Source organism: Gallinula chloropus (assembly GCF_964237585.1).
Source record: "Gallinula chloropus genome assembly, chromosome: 13".
NCBI lineage: Eukaryota > Metazoa > Chordata > Aves > Gruiformes > Rallidae > Gallinula > Gallinula chloropus.
The window spans coordinates 12,412,831-12,430,506 of record NC_140098.1 but is presented as its reverse complement, the minus strand read 5'-3'; the positions used below and the strand labels follow the sequence as shown (position 1 = coordinate 12,430,506).

Genomic DNA, 17,676 nt, shown 5'->3' with positions numbered 1-17,676 from the left:
TCAGGCCAGGTATGTCTTTCAATCCTGGCTCCTTTGGTTTGGGACCTTTTGTTTGGTATGTTTTTAAGTGAGTGCTGCTTCGGGCAAGAAAAGCACCTAGGGAGACAGTTGGAGTGTTGCCTGTTTCCTGGCAAAGGAAATCCCTCAGACCCCGGATGACAGGGGCTGCTTATGGGCTCTCTGCAGAGGTTTCAGGCCAGGTATGTCTTTCAGTCCTGGCTCCTTTGGTTTGGGATCTGGTGCTGCACTACTTAGGGCAGAAGTGTGGCTTTCAGACGGAGGAGCCCCTTCACGCACAGACAGGTACTGAACTGGGACTAAAAGAATACACACAGCTTGTAACTTTCCTGCTCCACTGCCGCGCGTGTAGCCTTGCGTGCCGGGGCGTGGTACCGAGTGACTGATGGACCGAGGGGGTGGCTTCTAGTATCCAGCGTTCGTGCCCCTGGTGTTTCGAAGCAGCAGCTGCGCTTTGGGTCTCTTAGCCCTTTAGCTGATGCCGTGTAACAGCTCTCCCTATTTACAGTCAGTATCTTATGAAGGAAGCCTCTGTCCTATGGCCTTTCAGTGGAAGGTTTACGAAGCAGAAGACGGTGTTCCAGGCGTGCTTAGCCTCTTTCTCCAGAGGGATAAAAAAAAAGAGGCGGCTTAATTTTTGTTTGTTTTAGTGTCACTGAGTATAGTTGCTTTTAGGTCAGATTTGCTGTACAACTTTACTTTTTATTCTAGATCATCAAATAATAAGAGACTAAACAACTCTTTTCCCAGCCACCCTGACTGACCAAAAGGCAAGTGGTTATAGAAGGGGTTTTCTGTGGGTTCTGCTACCCTTTTGAGATAATTAGCTTTCCTTGCAATAGGGAGAAGAAGGGAGAAGGCAATGGGGGGTGAAAGACTAATTGAAGAGCCCTATCTTTGATCATGTTTAGTGTTAATTATGTTGTAATCTATATATGTAAGGCTGAAATTTTAAGGGAGGGTAACCTTAAACTCTGCTCCTCCATTCATTTCCAACCAAAAGCAAGCAGTTGCAGCAACCTTACCATACCTTCTCTGTTTCAGAGGTTTCAGAGGTTAGCAGAAAAGCGAGCCAGGAAGTCTCCCAGAATGTGACAGGGACTTGAGTTTCTCTTCAGCAAAAGGTGTTTCTGCATAAAGCATAAAACTAGAACTTTATCTGAAGGTGCTGATGAGGAGTGGGAAAAGTGTGCTAAGATTACAACACAGTTACCTCATGCAGTTTGTGTGTCATTAGAGAGCTCTAATCCCGAGTTTCTTGGTGTAGCATGCTAAAGGATGAAGATCCTGGTAGAGCCAGCATGCTAAGATGTGATGGTCTTGTGTGAAAACTGCTGGTATATTGCATTATGGTATGTGTTTCTGTTTTGTATGAAGCTCTTAGGGAAGTTCCATCTCCTTCATCCATTAAATAAATGGTCTTTTAGATTGCAGGGCTTTAGATTTTCTTCCCCTCCTTCTCCTTTTGCTTAATACTGTGTAGTGCTCAACAAAAAATAGCACTTCTGTGCTGCGCAGGAAAACAAATGAACCATGAGGTCAACTTCCATGTTAAATCTTATTTTTTCACCATCTTTTACATTGTCTTGGCACATACTCTGCAATATGCATCAAAAAAAGTCTCCAAAAAGGAAAGAAGGCAGAGAGAAATCCTAGGAAGGACTATGTCTTCACATTTCAAGCTCTGTTGCAGCAGGGTACCCTGTTCCACAGGTTTTATGAGTGTATGCCATCTGGAGTCCTGTGTCCAGGTCTGGGGCCCACAATACAAGAAAGATAGAGAACTGTTGGAGGGGGTTCAGAGGAGGCCACAAAGATGATTAGAGGGCTGGAGCACCTCCCCTACCAAGAGAGGCTGGGGAACTGTGCTTGTTCAGCCTGGAGAAGAGAAGGCTGTGGGGGGACCTCATTGCAGCCTTCCAGTCCCTGAAGGGAACACACAAACAGGAGCGGAATCAACTTTTTAAAAGGACAGACAATGGCAGGACAAGGGGGAATGGATTAAAAATGAAGGAAGGAAGGTTTAGATTAGATATTAGGGGGAAGTTTTTTACAGAGAGAGTGGTGAGGTGCTGGAACAGGCTGTCCAGAGAACCAGTGGATGCCCCATCCCTGGGGGTGTTCAAGGCCAGGTTGGATGGGGCCCTGGGCAATCTTGTGTAGCTCCAGGCCTGGAGGTTGGTGTCCCTGCCTGTGGCAGGGGGGGTTGGAGCTCTATGATCCTTGGGGTCCCTTCCAACCCATGCCATTCTATGATTCTGTGATTCTATGCCTGACACAACATGTAGTATCTGTGCTTTCTTTTGTGCTTGTCACAGACAGGAAGCTCTTTAAGATCAGTCTCTCACTGTATTCATGGGCAACCCCTGCACTGCCAGGCTATGGTTTGTATTTGATGTTTATAGATCATGTGAATGAAATGGCAGAGTGAAATGGTATAAGTAGCATTTCCCTTCCAAAAGGGGCACCAGCACCTCTGGTTGTCTAAGCAGGCTACTGTCAAGGTTGTGTTATGGAGAGTTGAACTCTCTTCATTATCCTTTACAGGTCTGATATTGTACAGATGCATTTGGCAGCTTGTTCCTGGCTCCACAGCGGAGTCATCAGGCATCAGCAGGCGCTTTGCGAGAAGGATGTGCCATGGCCCTTTTAGGTGCAGTTTGGCTCGTTCCCTTTCTTTGACGCCTCCCTCAAGGGCAGAACGTGTCCCTGTTTAGAATGCTGCCAGGTTTGTGTTGGTCACAGTGCCAGTCAGCTAAGCCGTGCAGTCTGCCTGAAAACATAAAGGTATTTTCTCACAGGAGAGAATCTGTTCAGATCGATGCAGTGCCTTGTATCCACTGCCAGCTTCCTGCTGCTTTCTTGGATGCTGCTGCCCATCTCCCTTTGCTTACAGGGAGAATATTCCACTTGTCTCTGTCTCTAGCTGGGAACTAGATACACTGCTCCATTGTTTACCTCCCCTTAAAAGCTGAGAGCTGACATTTTTGTTTGAGACACTCTGTATTTTTATTCCCTGGGTTGGCAGGGCAACAGCTAATCAAATAATTATATTTAAAATTAGATTTAATAAAAAAGCATCTCTAAAACAAAAGACAAGGTGTAGTCCTGCTTCTTAGCAACAAAACTAGTCAGCAATGTGCATACAGTGTCAAGTTTCCCAAATAACTAAGGACCATTTGGACTTTCTTAATGTTCTTAACGTTTTCTGTTGATTTTTTTCTTTTCCTTTTAACATGCTCTCCTGTGTTTATAGTAGGTCTGCAAATTGAGCACCCCCTTCTGTTCCTTTTTCCGTTCTCTTCCGTGCCTCCCTCGCCCCCACGTTTGAAGTAGGTTGTCTTACCTAGAGCTGTGACAGCAGCTATTCATACTTGAAGAGCTTCTGCTAATAAGCAGCTGTTCTGTCCAAGTTTACAACATGAATAAAAATACTAATTGTGTTTTTTCAAATAATAAACTGAAGGTCCCAAACAGATAATTATGCTTGTGCTTGTAAATAATCATTACTCAGAAGCAGAAGAAATTCTGTACTTTTCCCCTGTCCTCAAGCCAAACACTGGACTGAGTGGGACCTTCTGGGTTGCTCTGTATACTCCCTTCCTGTAGCATGGCTTGTGCATATAATCTTTTTAAAAATACATTGAACTCTCTTTTAAAAGTAGTGGGGTTTTGGAGAGGAATTTTTGGTTGGTTGGTTGGTTGGTTGTTGGGCTTTTTTTTTGCATTCGGTTGTGGTACTTTGGAAGCTGCTTTTGAACGTGTCTGGTCTTGTGGTCAGAGACCTCCTTCTAATTATCAGCCTCTGGATGTCCAGGCCTGGACAAGGAGCTCTTATACTGGGTACAGAGCCACTGTCCAGCGTTTAACCAGACTCAGCATTTCTTTCTTTCAGGGTATAATAAATGCTACGTTCACAGCTTCTAATTTGCTCTAACATTGGAACACAGATCTGTGGAATGTTGAGCCTGAGGTTTTTACAGTGAGGTGGAAGGACACACAAGGTCAGCTGTGGGCAAGAGGGATCTCCCCAGGGTATGCACCGCTAGTTCATGTATGTCACAGAGTTCCAAGACCACCAATCTAATAATTAATGAAGTAACTTCAGCATGAAGTCCTTCTTATGAGCTTGTTGTGAGATACAAGACACGCTTTGTTAAAAGTCTGTGTTTGCCATGGCTATAAATAGCTTTCTTGGCAAACGTGGTAAAGGGAAATTATATGTAACCAAGGAGTAACAGCAAATAGAGTTTAAATACCTGTTTCATAACAGTGTTATTTTGGGGCTGAGATAATGGACCAGGCTAGATACTGAGAATTAGTTTGTCTTGTGTGATACACCTTTTATTAGAAATATATTTAGCATAGTGCTTGGCACCATGCTAGGCCTAGGATTTCTTCTCAATTGATGTCTTGCAGACCTCGTAACTGTCTTTTGTTCCTTGATAACCTGAAGGTCCTTACTAAGCAATATATGACATTAAATGTTGGCTTTGATGAAGCTGGTGACGTTGTTTTAATTGTAGAGAAAGACTTGGCCATGTTTTTCTGGGTATTCATAATTCTAGATCAGCATTTGCAGCCAGACACAAAGGTAACATTATGCCTAGTGAGACTAGAAAAGGTAATGAGGATGTTACCCAAATTGTAGCATGGCCTGGGTGTTTAAGCTAATAATCTTCTGCTAATTTGGGAGTTGATGAACCTCTTCAATGAGAACAACGGTGCTGAATTACATTTGATATGGAAAGACATCATCATCCCCCCTCGTGCTCGTCTCGTCCCTTTCGTTGCGTTGGGATCTGTTCAGGATACAGTGCCACTGCTGGATGGCAGTTCTGAGCTCCCACAGCGGTTGTTTCACAGTGTTTTCTGGAGGCTGCCCATGCAGGTGCTGTAGCATGCAGTGCTGTGGCAGCACTGCAAATTGCTTCAGTTGCTTTTACTGCATCATCCAGAATCTTAAAACTATTGAAGTCAGTTCTCACCGTAGCTGCATCTCGAGCTCCGAGTCTTTCTGCTGGGCATTTGTTGCACTGCAGCTCCCGGGCTAAATGTGGCGCGGACATCGCCGCCGCTTCACAGACCTGTTTCTGGCCTTTCTACAGGCAGTTCCGTGTCTCTGGTGTAACGCTGCGATGTCTTAGCCATCATCCTCTGTTTCGTATCATTAAGGCAGAAGGATTTAGCTCAGTTACTGGCTAATGCAGTGTTTAATGTGTGTATCTGTGAGGCAAATTCCATTTTAGCAGGGTGGAAAGCGGTCAGATATCAATATTCGGTATACTAATGACAGTATGGCATCCAGGATCACATTAAGGTCTCCACTGAGCTCATCTGGCTGACGCATCTTGTTGATGGGATTTGGAAGAGTCAAACATTTGCAGATAGGAGTGGTACTTCTAAGGCTTCTAGCTGCTTTGGACAGACATGCTGCCACAACTTGAGCTTTAGCACAGCTTTGCAAAAACCCTGTTGTGACAGATGTAGTGGAACAGTGAAGCTTTAGGCTTTTGCTGTAGTGTTTGTACAGGTAAAGGATATTCTGACACACCTGGCTTGCCAACTGTACTGTGGCACATGGAGTGGTTTGAAGTTGTTCTGCTGGGTTTGGCTTTGGAGAACATCAGGTGTTTACTTACAAAAGGGAAGAGAGGGCTTGGCAGTGGTGGAAACTCTGTTGGTGAGTATAAGATGCTTGTGTGGGAAGTGAGGGAAGGTAAAGCATCAGCTTATGGATGTTTCCAGAGGGACAGAGTAAGTAGGTGTTGTTTTCTAGGAATTATGCAAATTACAGACAGGAAAGCAAGCTGAAAGCTAGTATGTTGATAGGGACATGGGGACAATGCCCCTTTATTTTATGTGATTATATTAAATGCACATTTCTTTCTGTCTTACCCATGATTAATGTGCTCTTCATCCCAACCTCATCTGGTGGGTGTAAGGAGCGGTTGTTAAATGCACCACAATGTAAAAGATGAGAAAGAGATTTGCTGTTTTTCTGCCAGTCTTGAGCCCCATTCACTGATTTCACAAACGGCTGCTTGGACCCTTCCTTTGGTGTCAGGGAAACTGTGGGTTTAGGAGTGGAAGATAGGGAATCTGGATTAGTCAGTAACAGCAGTAGAGGGCAAGAGCATGCCATCTGAAAGGCCGTGAAAATGTGTATGAGCAACTTAAATTTGCTGCAAGGAGAATTGGTTCATCAAACTACTAAATAGTCCAAGAAAAGGGCCAGAAAAATCGCAGTTTCTGTAGCACTCTGAGTAGGAATTTCAGTGGGATTGGGAGGTCTGTGTTTTAATAGGTGCTTTGCCAAGAGATTCTGTATGATAGCCAAAGAGGCAGATGGCATTCCAGTTACAGTGCTGACGGACAGGCATCTGTGGGCATGAGTTCATCATTAACTACACTGCAAGCCCTGGCCCAGAGGGAGCAGGAAGGAGTTACCATTTTCCATACTTGTTCTTTGTGGAAAACAAAGTCTGCCAAAGTATAGTCCTATGGCAGCATCAGGATGCAGACAGAAATCACCTGTACAGCAGTGGAGAAAGCTGCAGAAATCCATCTCTAACATCCTGGCTCTTGAGACGGAGTGGTTCCTTTCTAAGCCAATGATAAGAAACATGTGCCTGTCCTTAATCGCTTGCGTTCGCTGACTTTCTCCTTGTGCTTGTGGGGGAAAAAATAAATTCTTGAGGTGGAGTTCCCTAACAGCTCTTATAAGGGACTCGGAGGACTGATCAGAAAGACTGAACGAGTGAAGTGGATTCTTTTCCCTTGACAGTGTTTTGTTAAATCAGTAGATTTCTTAAGGACATGGGTTTGTTTTAGTTTTAAATAAACTTTTGACAGTCCGTAGATCAAAACCTGCTGTCAGTGCAGGGATTAGATAGCTGTCGAGATGTCAAGATTACAGTTGTGTACTGAGGAATTGTTCTTGTGAAGTGGCCTTAAATGCTTGCGGAAGGCAGCACGGAGTGGGTGTCCTTGTACTTAAAGTGGGGGCTTGGTGCAGCATGGGGGATTCAGGCTCGCAGCCTGCAGCGGGCACTGCGAATGCTTGTGTGAAGGTTGCACGCCTTGGAAACTGAGCGAGTTGTGCCTGTGCAGGGGGATGTCTGAGCAGTAGAGGGCAAGGTGATGTCAGTTAGAAGCAGTCATTTCCTTCGCCCTTTATTTTCTGCAGATTCCCTAGAACAGCGTAGTGCAGCGAGGCCATCGTACTTGACCCACCAACCAGACTGCATCTTAGTCAGGTTTCTGTTAGTGCCGTCAGACTCAGCATCACAAAACCAGAAAAAGTGGACTCCACAGAATTGTTTGAGCCTTGAAATTTTATTATCTTGTTTGCATCAACCAGTTATTCCTTTCAGCACCAATAAAAGACAAAAAATCCTCCCTGTTGTTCAAAATACCATGTTTTTATCAGGTCTGAGATTGTGGTTTTCTTGCAGGCAAAGAAACCAATGAAAATATTTAAATTTTTATTTTTTAAATACATTTATAACAAAATGTCAGAAGGTGTGTGCTTACCATATAAAAACATTAGGTTCCAGAAGGATACAATACCGAAAAATCATTCGAAATAAAAAAGGTTATTCTTATTATAGGATTTCTAAATCTCAGCAATAATACAAGTCTTTAAAAGCATCAAGGTTATATTGAAAACAAGATGGCATGGAAAAAGGAGACCTTCGGTAACAATTTGACCCTCGTAATGGATGATAATATCGGGAGTTGTTCAAAGTGCTTGAATTGTATCTCTATTCTCATCCTATAGTGCCAGGAGGAGGTAAAAATGCTTAATTTCTGAGCTGATGATATGTGCTGACGCGCTGCTGTGTGATCCAAGGGTAGCTCAGAGACCAAACTGGGGGCAGTCAGGTCTGCTTATTCTGGACCTCCAAACAAACACTATTTTACTATAAATCTTTATGGAATTTAAGTTCCTTAAATCTTACTGTCTTACCCAACAAGCAGGACTGAGGGTCTAGCCAGACTAGCTGAGAGTGTTTCTGGGACAAAACTTTGCCATGCTACTAGCACAAGGTAGGTAACTTGTTACACCAGACAGCTTTTGCAAGGGCCCCTCTGCAGCAGGCCACACCTCAGCGGGCTGCAGGCTTCTCTTGGAGCCAGTCTCTGGTAAAGTTTATGTTTGGATGCTTCAGGCAGCTTCTAATAAGCATCTAGTTTGTGATGGAACAAACTAGCAGATCACCACTTGACCTAGTTAAACACTTTTTTCACTTTGCATGAAGCTGTACATTAGGCATACTACCCAGGCCCTCAGTGGCTGAGCTGTGGGGCAAAGCAGGTGGATCACACACCCCTCAGACAGGCAGTGCACAGGTGATCCGGATATCCATGTGCCTGAGAGGCTATGTACTGTTCTCTGTCAGTCGTGGTTTTGATGTGATTTAAATGTAGTAACTTGGTAAGGACCTGACATCCTTGAAACTTCTGGAAGTTCTTAGTTTTCAGCTGTCCTCATTCGTGTCTTTCCACTGGTTCTAGAAGTGCTGTTGTAAAATGCAAATTGAACACGAGAAACAGAAGATGCTATCTAGCTTTTATAAAAACAGATGACACTTCATCTACAGTATCCCTGTGGAGTGGCAGTTATTAAAGCAAGAATAGCGTTAACACCCACTTCCTGAAGATACCTGAAATCCCTGTACAAAGTGGGGGAAGCATAGTGTAGAGTAAGCAAAACTCAAGTTTCTTATAAATAACATCCTCTAACCGATTGGGATGTGCTGTCCTTAAGCAAAGTGCGACTGACACCTGAAAGCTGTCCCGGGTTTGAGTTCCTGGGCATGTTCTGCCCTCCTCCCACTCCCTCCCCCCTGTTTTTAAAGCAGATATTCTATGACATAGTATCTGTCTAAGGCTTGCAATGATTGATATCCGGTCAGTACAGGTGTTGTCTGACAGTCTCTGTGAGATAGCATATGGAACTGTAGTAGTGGCGTAGACAAAATTAACTGTTCTCCACGATGTCACCCTTGTGAAAGGAAAGCTGCTTCAATACAGGTTACCGGTACACGCGCTCTCTGACTCCTGCAAGCGTACCAAGGCATCAGAAGGCACAGGATCAATGCAAAAAAAGCGAGGAGCATCTGTACAGGGGTGCCACGATGCTGTACCTCCCAGCATCACTCTCCTGCAAAGTTAGATCCTTAAGACAGTAAATTTGTAAGAACTACTGAGACTGGTTAAATGTACGTGTATTGTTTAAAGAGAACATTTTACAGCTATCCACTTCTTGGTCACTGAGAAACTAAGAACATCAAAATCTAAACCAGTTTACCTCCGATTTGAAAAATATTTTTCAACGTGTCTCAAAAAGTTGACAAAAGTGCCTGATTTTTAGTCAGCACAAAGCCACAGAACTGATTTAAAAGCGATTTAGACCATGTTAGTTTTACTGTAAATATAATTTACTGTAAATATAACATTGTTTGGCAGTAGTTTTATGATTATATCCCGCACAGTGTCAGATTCAGCTCCTGCAACTGATACTTTGTGAAGTTGATATCAAATTGTAATTTACATTGTTAGGAAAGCTATTAAAAATACTGTACCTTATATTTAATCTTAATGACTGAGAAATAGCTGCTGAACAGCACACGAGTTGCTACTGATAGTTTGTCAGTTTTTTTAAAAAGGTTAATAAAATACAAGCAAGGTAGAAAATAGGATTAAAAGCGTTGTTTCAGGTACAAGTCTTTCTGAATTGGGTGGAGATAAGAAACCAGAAAAACACACTGCACATATGTGCACCCTCTGTATAAAGAGAAACGTACAAAGTGGGAAACTGGTGGTGCACTGGGAGAGTACACTGAAGTCTCTGATGCTGTAAACTTGAATTCCTAATTTTATCAAAAAAGGGAATTGAGTCTGGTTCTGGTTTTGAGTCCCCATGGGTTACACTTGCAGACTACCCCTTGGTTTGGCACAGAACACTTCAGAGGCAGTCTCTGCTGAAGGGATGCCGGGACTGGAAAATGAGGCATAGGATGTGTCAAGACCAGGCACAGTGGCCCGCCGCCTACGTGGAATTAGCCAATACTGTGGTTAGTCCAGTACTTCTATCAGTTTCTCTACTTGCAGAATCAGGCCGAGCTCAGTACAAGTCCCATTGTTTGCAGTAGCCAATTAAGCCAGTACCAGAGGCTGCGCAGACTGGGATTTCTAACCTGAATCTATTCTTGATTTAGCTCAAGCTGATTCCTGGCAGTTATAAACTGAGCCAAAACAGAAGCAACTTCAGGAGTTCATGGCCAGCGTAACTAAAACATTTTACTTAATGGAGTAAGCTACAAGTATTAGATTAACTGTATTGTTTTGTTTGGTTTTTTTAACTTGGGAAATTTGTAACATAAGAGGAAATAACACTAAATTTAACTGGAAGTAGGCAGAAGAAATTAAGTCTTAGAAATGTGAGGGGCCTTCCTGTTCTCCCAGCAACACAAACCCTTCTGAATTCACATCCCTAAAAAACCTGCCAAGTCTTGTCATGGACCTGACTCCCAGCTTTTCATTGTCTCTGTGAAGGTTACAGAGGCTGGGTAGGTCAGGTCACAGGGATGAGCTGGCAGCGGGGAGCCCCACGCTGAGAGCACTGCAGTGGAAAGAAGGCATGAATTAGATGGGAAGAGCCCTGTTACAGTCTGTGAGTGTGTTACAATAGAGAATTGCCTCACAGACATAGACAAACCCTCTGCTCCAGAGTAGTCACCCAGGGCTGAGACTCACAGGTCTGTTCTCTAGTAGCCAGCCAGGCTACGCTTTCCCTTTACGTGTATGGATTCCTTTGGGAGATTGCTGGGCGATCCTGCCTTACCCGTCCCACACTGTCCTATGCTTTTTCTCCCAAAATGTCACTTATGGTTACTTTAACTCTATATCTAGCATGCATTTTTACAACCTATTTCCCACTGACTCTTTCTAGCTAAGGCAGAATGTTGGCTCTGGTGTTACCAATGGTACTACAGGAATCTATTCACTCTACTGGAACATACATATCATCCCATACCATAATTCAGGACTGTCCCACGTATGGGGAAGAAAGAAAGAAAGAAAAGACGTTACAGGGGAACCATGTTTCTTCTTAAGGGAATAAGTTGTGCTTGGAAAGCTAAAGGCCTGATTCTGGAGTCGCCATTCAGACAAAACACTTCATAATTTCAGTGGGAACACAGCTGGAATAACAGTAGAACTGTGTTCTTAAAGTCTTATTTCCAGATCTTTTAAGTGTCCTTGAATCGGACAGGACGATACTGGTCTGCAAATCTAACAGTTACTTTTAAGGTCTGTCCGTAATGACAGAAGGGTTTGCCAGTCCCAGAATGCCTTGCTTTGGCTGGTATCTGATTTTTGAACTCGCTTCCGTTCTGATATTCCCCATGGTATCTTACTGACTATTTATGTCAGAGTGGCATGCAGTGCGGGCGCATGCTACTGATGCAAGCACGCTACTACAACTTTACAGGCTAAAAAAGAAAAAAAGCTTTAGCTTCTTAGTTATACAAAGAAATGATGCAAAAAGCCATTGAGCAGCACTAACTCACAGACTAATTACAAACTAAATTGTGCTATATATTAGTATAAAAACAAGTTCTAGTAAGAATGGCACTGGTTCAGAAGGAATTCGGACTTCCATCTTGGTTCTGTTCGGTCCACAGTGAAAGCATTGTAGTACAGGCCTGCCCTGTTGCCTCAGCAACGTGAGGCAGTGGCTTTTGGCCACAGCCCCTTCCATTTCTTCCCTTTTTATAGTCTCCATTGTTGGTACATTCTGGGAGCCGCCCGGGTCAGGTCTGGTCATCTTTCCTAACGTGGCACCAGAATAGTTCGTTCTTATCCTCTGGTATTTTCTCAGTATCATTAATGTTTCTCTCTTCTAATCTCTCAAAGCTGGTCAGTTTTAAGGGTCATCTTCTCCTGTAGACACCATGAGACGCATTGCTACTGGTAGGTGGTCTGTCAAGCCTGCTAACTGGGTAATAAAGCTGAACTCTTCCACCTCCTGCAGAAGGAAAAGGAAAGCAAGAACATTTGAAAACTGACCTGTTACACCACACGCCAGGACTCAGGTTTTATGCCTCTCTAGCTTACTCTGAACTACCTTAGTCTATTAGTAGATCTATGGGACCAGTCTGGCTTGGCTGGGCTACTGGTAAACTATCTGCCCACCCAGGGCATGTTGCTATAGCACAGCTGATGTGGGTTCACCTCATTTCTACACTGTACAGTTGAATGAGGCTGGATGAAAAAATCTGTTGTGCTTTTCCAGTAACATCTGTGCTGTGCCAGGTGTATTTACTGTAGTGCTGCAGTAAGCAGTGAAGTGTGAAGGAGGTGCAGGAGGGGGTGGCATGGCCCGCAGCTGAAAAGGAACCCGGTCTTCATTAGATCGGGGTGTTAAACTTCGTGGGAACTTCAGGTAGTTGGGAACCCTGCTCCTGAATGTCAGGCTTTGTTCTGGCAATGCTTCATAGAACCAAGTTAAAGTTCTGTAGGAAATGCTGTGTGCTTCCCAGCTTCGGAAAGCTGGAGGGAGCAGCCTGGATGCAGTATAGTTGAGTCATCCCCTGCTAGGGTACTTTCTTTACTTGTACTCTGGGAATGGCTTACAGAAATCATAGATACTTTAGTTCTCTTTATACTGCTGTCAAAGAACTAATCTGGGTCAAAGCTATTGTAACACTGGGTTTGCTGCCATTTGTGCAAAATGCAAGTTGGGTTTACTGTACAGGAGCACCATGGACATCTGAAAGGAATTCAGCTGCTAAACTGCCATGTCCACAGATGTAGGTACGCAATAAACTACATGGAACCACTCTATCACCTGCTCTTCTGCAGCACCTGCAGTGAGGTGTGGTAAAGAAGTGTAAACATGTTTCTTGCTTTCATCATGGAATTCTTTGTAAGGCAAGGTCCTACCACCCCAAAGCAGACGGTGCACTACCAGTTTTTACTCTGATTAGCCCCTGTTAACTTCTGCATGTGTATCACAGGCTTGTACCTTAAATAGGTTTTCATGGGCATAACCAAAGCACACCCAGACACCTGAAATGGACTAAAAAGTATTCAGACCGCTGGTGGGGAAGGCATCAGAAGAACACCTGGTGTGGCAAAAGTTTAAGGAATGGAAACAAGGTTTGTTGTTTGTTTTTGAAGAGCAGAGTATACACCAGTGTTACTACCAGAATCCCTGATTTGTTTCTGCAGTAGCTTTAGAACCTAGGTACCTGCACACAAAAGCAGAATATAACAAAGCAGCAGTACGAATTGGAATCCGATCAGAAGAGGCTGCAGTGCCATCCAGGCAGGTTTGTTCTGTGAGTTATGGCTGTCAGCTCTGAAACTCACCACTTTCCATTCCAGGTAGAGACCTTCTTCTGTATAGAGCATGTAGTCAATCCTCCTCCCATTTCCTTTCAGTGAAGCCTTCCTCCCCTTTTGACTGGAACTGTGGTTCTTGCTGGTGGGATAGACTAAGTATCCTTTCCTTCCCTCTTCACTTTCCAGCACCCTGTTTCATTAAAAAACAAAGCAAGTGCTTTAAATGTTTGCTTCATGCGTTATGGGAGATGCTCTCCAAATCCCTAGTAATGGTGACACCTGTCCAAAAGGACTGTTACATTTGTAAACTGCATCTTCTTCCAAACATGTTTCCTAATATATGGCTCTACTGACTCCTCACAGTGCTCTTAAAGCCTCAGGTGGTTTTGGCACTGTGGGTGCTGTGCAGTGGGCCCGTGGACCTACCGTGGTAGTCAGGAGAACAAACATCTGAGAGGAGGACCCTGTCCACCTGCAATCTGTAGTATATTGCAGCCCACAGCCCCTCAGCTGATTTCCAGTGTTGCTGAATCTAGCTGAGGAGCAAACTGTTTCATGGATTACTTTAAGATAAATGGCAGTACCTCGATACAAGCCTCTCCACGCTGATGAGAGCAGCAACTTCTGCAATGAAGACAAGCAGCTTTACGGACAGGGTATGAGGAAGGCTTTCAGCACACATTTGGGCATGGGGTAATTGGCTTTGAGTGAGTCTCTGCATCAGATTACTGTGTCTCCGACCCCAAGTTCTTACTTAATTAATAGTGACAGCCTAATTTGATTCTGTACGTGACACTTCAACTCCTCTACAGAGACAGACTTACGTAGCAGGTGTGTTAGTTCTGCTCCCATCTGCACGGGGATTACGTAGCCCAGCACCATATACAGAAGCAGTCAAAGCTAAGAATCTCCTATTAAAACTCTTGGTTTGAGCGGTCAAACCTTAAAAGCACATTTTGTAGAGAAGACTATTAAGGCCTTGAGCAGCTTGATCTAACTTTGAAGTTAGCCCTGCCTTGATCATTGTTTTGGACTAGCTAACCCACAAAGGTCCCTATCACGCTATCTTTCTAACTCTGCCTTGCTGTGATGTTTTGCTGTTGGATTGGATTTAACAGGAAACTCAATTTACCTTGTGTTCTGTTTAAAAGCTCTACCAAAGGAGTGCTAAAGGCAAGGGACACAGCTGTGTGCACAGCCAGGAGCTGTGCACGGTGACTGCTGAGGGGGTGTTATGCAGTTAGCAGCAAGCACAGTCAGGGCTGGTTTGCATGGTAACTGTGCGAGAGGGGCAGATGCGGTTGTGGCTCAAACCACAGAAACAAGCTACTCTGAAAACCGCCTCTTTGAATATAATTTTCCTTTACTTACCAGCCCAAACCTGAGCTCAAGGTTCTATGGTTTTCCTTGTAAGAGCTGATTATGCCATTAAGCTACATCATCAACTGTTGCAGGAGAAACACTGAGCCATGAACTTGGGCCCTGGCAGGTACAAAGCCTTTGATTGCACCTTGGGAAAAAAATAAGGTATTTTCCATCACCTGGTTTTTAAGACTTGACTTTGGATGGGCTTTATGGGGTTGGGTTTAGGGCTGTTTTTTTAATGCATGCAAGTGAGAGTACAGAACAAAAGAAAAACTAGACAAACACCACACCCTTGTGACTTGTTTTAATGTTGGAGATTCAGATGGTTTCTTTGTCAAATTTTGTGTCTTTGGGAGGACTGAGCTGTGGTAGAGGGGACACGGCCCTCACTATACTCGATTAGGTCTCATTAGTGTTAGACTCTGTAAGTTTGGGTCAGTTGCTACATACAAGAAGTCCTTTACTGCCTTCAAAAGATAACAATGACGAAATTGCGGTCTTAGAGTTACTTAATCAGACCAATTCTTTAACCCCGTTTGGATGTAGTGAGGTACTGAAGGTTTTTAGAGTTTATTGTGCCTGTTTTCTCCAAGTAAGCTTCCTTTTATGTATTATTCAGTTTTAGGCTGTCATCTAATAACTCGTGGTAAATGAGGTTACTGTCTGCACCCCATTTGCAAGCTGATTCTGCAGAGAGCAGTGATTCACTTCCTGGAGTGCTTTTTCTAGGTTCAAGAAAGCAAACTGATGGAACTGACCTCTTTCCAAAATGGTATTTATATTTGGCAAAGCTAATTACTTGACAAAGTAGAAGAAACTGCTGATTAGTGCTGCAGTACTACTGCAAAAAAAAACCAAAACCCCAAACCCAGCATCTTATTTGCATTAATTTAGAAGATAAATTTGGTTTAGCTTCAGTTACATGCTTTTAAAAGTCTGCGAATGCTGGGTGTTCGCTTATCCTGCACAACTAACTGCTTGTGGAAGGGAAATGTTAAGTTTAAGTACATGAGGAAAACAAACTGTAGGTGCACATGCGCCTGCTTCTGCCCCAGACTCGCACCCAGCAGTGGGTGCTGTTTGTGGCTATTTCCTCGAGGGACACAGTAGTGGACACGGGCTCTGCCATGCGGTCAGTGAAATGCTAACAATTTCAGTGAACCTGAGTTGCACAACTAAACTGAATTTTGTCAGAATAATTGTCTTAATTCATAGGATGCAAAGAAAGAGAGGATAAAAGTAATCGGAACTTTGTCTTTTCCCTTGGAAGATTTTCAGTCCCAAATACCTTCAAGGTTAAAGTATGGAAATTCTGTCACACAGGGGTCTGGTGTGTGGCTGCCTTGCAGTGCTGACTGTAGCTGCAATGAACAGAGGTGTGTGAAGAGCTGTGCATGTAAGGGAGCTGTACAGCAAAATTCCCTCATTATAAAGCTTGGGGACCACCTCATTCAGGCCAGGAGCACCTGGGTGGAGGAACGCTTCTCTTACTGGTGTTGCAGCCTGTAGCCCCGAAGTGTGAGCTGCTGCCCAGCAGTGGAGACTGGCAGCTGGGCAGCCTGGAAAAAATCATATACAAGTCTCGGCTCTTTGGCATGCTGTAACATGGTTTCCTGGGCCAGGCTCTGTCCAGGGTGAGGAGGCAAAAATGGGCTTATCTAGTGCTTTGCTGAAGGGGACAATCATCACTGAGATGTGTGCATTTCATGAAGTCCTTCTGAACAGAAGCTTGTGTGGCTTCCAGCACGGTGGCAGTGCCCAGATTGCTACGTATAGCTTATTAATTGTTCTATAATTATAAATTGCTTGCACATTATTTGTACCAAGTATGATGCTCTACTCTGACATTTTATGTATGCTGTGCTTAACATGAAAGAGATTCTTAAGAGCTAGTTGTTCTGCTGCTTTTATGGCCTAATTAGTTCAGTAATGTGAACTGCATTTTATTTATAAATGGGAGAGGAGTGCTGATGGAGAAATAATTCTGCAGATAGCTTACTCTGCCAGTTTAAATGTCTGCTTTAAACGCCTGTAAAGCCTGATCAAGGTTTATCATTGAAAAATTTGAGAAAGGATGGATGGATTTGCGGCTGTACCCTCTCTGGCTGTGTGAAGGGAGGACACTTGTTAGCTAGCCAGTGCTCCACAGGTGCTGTGCTGTCAATAGCCCTCTGTAGTCCATCAGTACTCCATCTATACACGTTAGGAAAGGTGCTTATAAAAATGCTTTGAATCTGGAAGCCCAGATTCCATTAATGTCTTTAAATTTTACTGAATTTATTGGTAACTTCTGTGTTTATCAGTCTCTGGCAAAGATGTGAGGACAGGCTCTCTGGGCTTCAGAGAGGTGAAGGTGTACGTAATGTACAGATATAGATACCTGTTTCCCTGCGGATCTGCATGAAAAGCTAGTGGCAGTCCCTGTCTAATGGAGGGGTTTTCAGCAGTGTGACAATTACAATGGATTGTGGAAAACTGAAAGCCACGTTTAGTAGGCAAAGAGTCTTGTGCATTGTGTTCTGTTAACGATCATTCAAGAGTATTTTCCACTTACCTCACCCTGAGGTGCTGTGCATACACACAGGTAGCAGAAGTAGTACTCTTAAATCTTTATTGATTGATGGTTCCTTATCTATCTGTTATGTGTTCAGCAGTTAAACTCCACTGACAAATGCAAGTTACTCTCCAGGGAATAAACCAACATACCCAAAAGTAATTTGATGACAGCTTGTCTCAAAAGGCTGCTTGGAAACAAGGCAAGGTTCTGTTTGGTTTTTTAAAGTTTTGGAACCATACAAAAGAATGCAAATCTGTGTGTGGGTGTAATAAACTTGATTTTTAGGGCCAAATTACCTTGCTTTTGGTTTCCAGAAATTCCTTGCACATCAACCAAATTCAAGTTTTCAACACGTGAACAGAAATGCCTGGAAACTTTGC

General features: G+C 43.7%; 1 protein-coding gene across 1 annotated transcript in view; it reads right to left on the bottom strand.

The window, feature by feature from the left end:
• Positions 1–11,953: 11,953 nt before the first annotated feature.
• The window catches only part of SMPD3 (sphingomyelin phosphodiesterase 3), a gene marked incomplete at both ends in the record, with an annotated part of 33,451 nt that continues 27,728 nt past the window's right edge, over positions 11,954–17,676 (bottom strand). Inside the window, 2 exons of the mRNA XM_084270180.1 lie at positions 11,954–12,055; positions 13,402–13,564. Coding sequence (XP_084126306.1) covers positions 11,954–12,055; positions 13,402–13,564 — 265 coding nt within the window. The remainder of the gene's footprint in view (positions 12,056–13,401; positions 13,565–17,676) is intronic.